This window comes from Merops nubicus, unplaced genomic scaffold, assembly GCF_000691845.1.
Source record: "Merops nubicus isolate BGI_N331 unplaced genomic scaffold, ASM69184v1 scaffold36484, whole genome shotgun sequence".
In the NCBI taxonomy this organism is placed as follows: domain Eukaryota; kingdom Metazoa; phylum Chordata; class Aves; order Coraciiformes; family Meropidae; genus Merops; species Merops nubicus.
The window spans coordinates 1,018-1,420 of record NW_008606884.1 but is presented as its reverse complement, the minus strand read 5'-3'; the positions used below and the strand labels follow the sequence as shown (position 1 = coordinate 1,420).

The 403-nt window shown below is 54.1% G+C and overlaps 1 protein-coding gene across 1 annotated transcript in view; it reads left to right on the top strand.

Annotated features, from left to right (window-relative positions):
* Positions 1–315: 315 nt before the first annotated feature.
* RNMTL1 (RNA methyltransferase like 1) overlaps positions 316–403 on the top strand; it is a gene marked incomplete at both ends in the record, with an annotated part of 1,098 nt that continues 1,010 nt past the window's right edge. The window contains one exon of the mRNA XM_008939788.1: positions 316–403. This exon is cut by the window's right edge and continues 151 nt beyond it. Coding sequence (XP_008938036.1) covers positions 316–403 — 88 coding nt within the window.

Genomic DNA, 403 nt, shown 5'->3' with positions numbered 1-403 from the left:
CCGACGACAAGCGGGCTAAAGATACCCGGGGAACTCCCGAGTGAAGCTCTCAGGGGGTGCTGAACGTCAGAGCAAAGCTGTTGTTAGCATCACAGCCGTGTTCTCTGATGAACTTCACAGAAAAGTGGTGACCATCGCCAAGTCGAAGAAGTTTCGGGATAATCACGGGAAGGTTCTGCTGGAGGGTCAGAGGCTCCGACGACAAGCGGGCTAAAGATACCCGGGGAACTCCCGAGTGAAGCTCTCAGGGGGTGCTGAACGTCAGAGCAAAGCTGTTGTTAGCATCACAGCCGTGTTCTCTGATGAACTTCACAGAAAAGTGGTGACCATCGCCAAGTCGAAGAAGTTTCGGGATAATCACGGGAAGGTTCTGCTGGAGGGTCAGAGGCTGGTCAAGGATGGC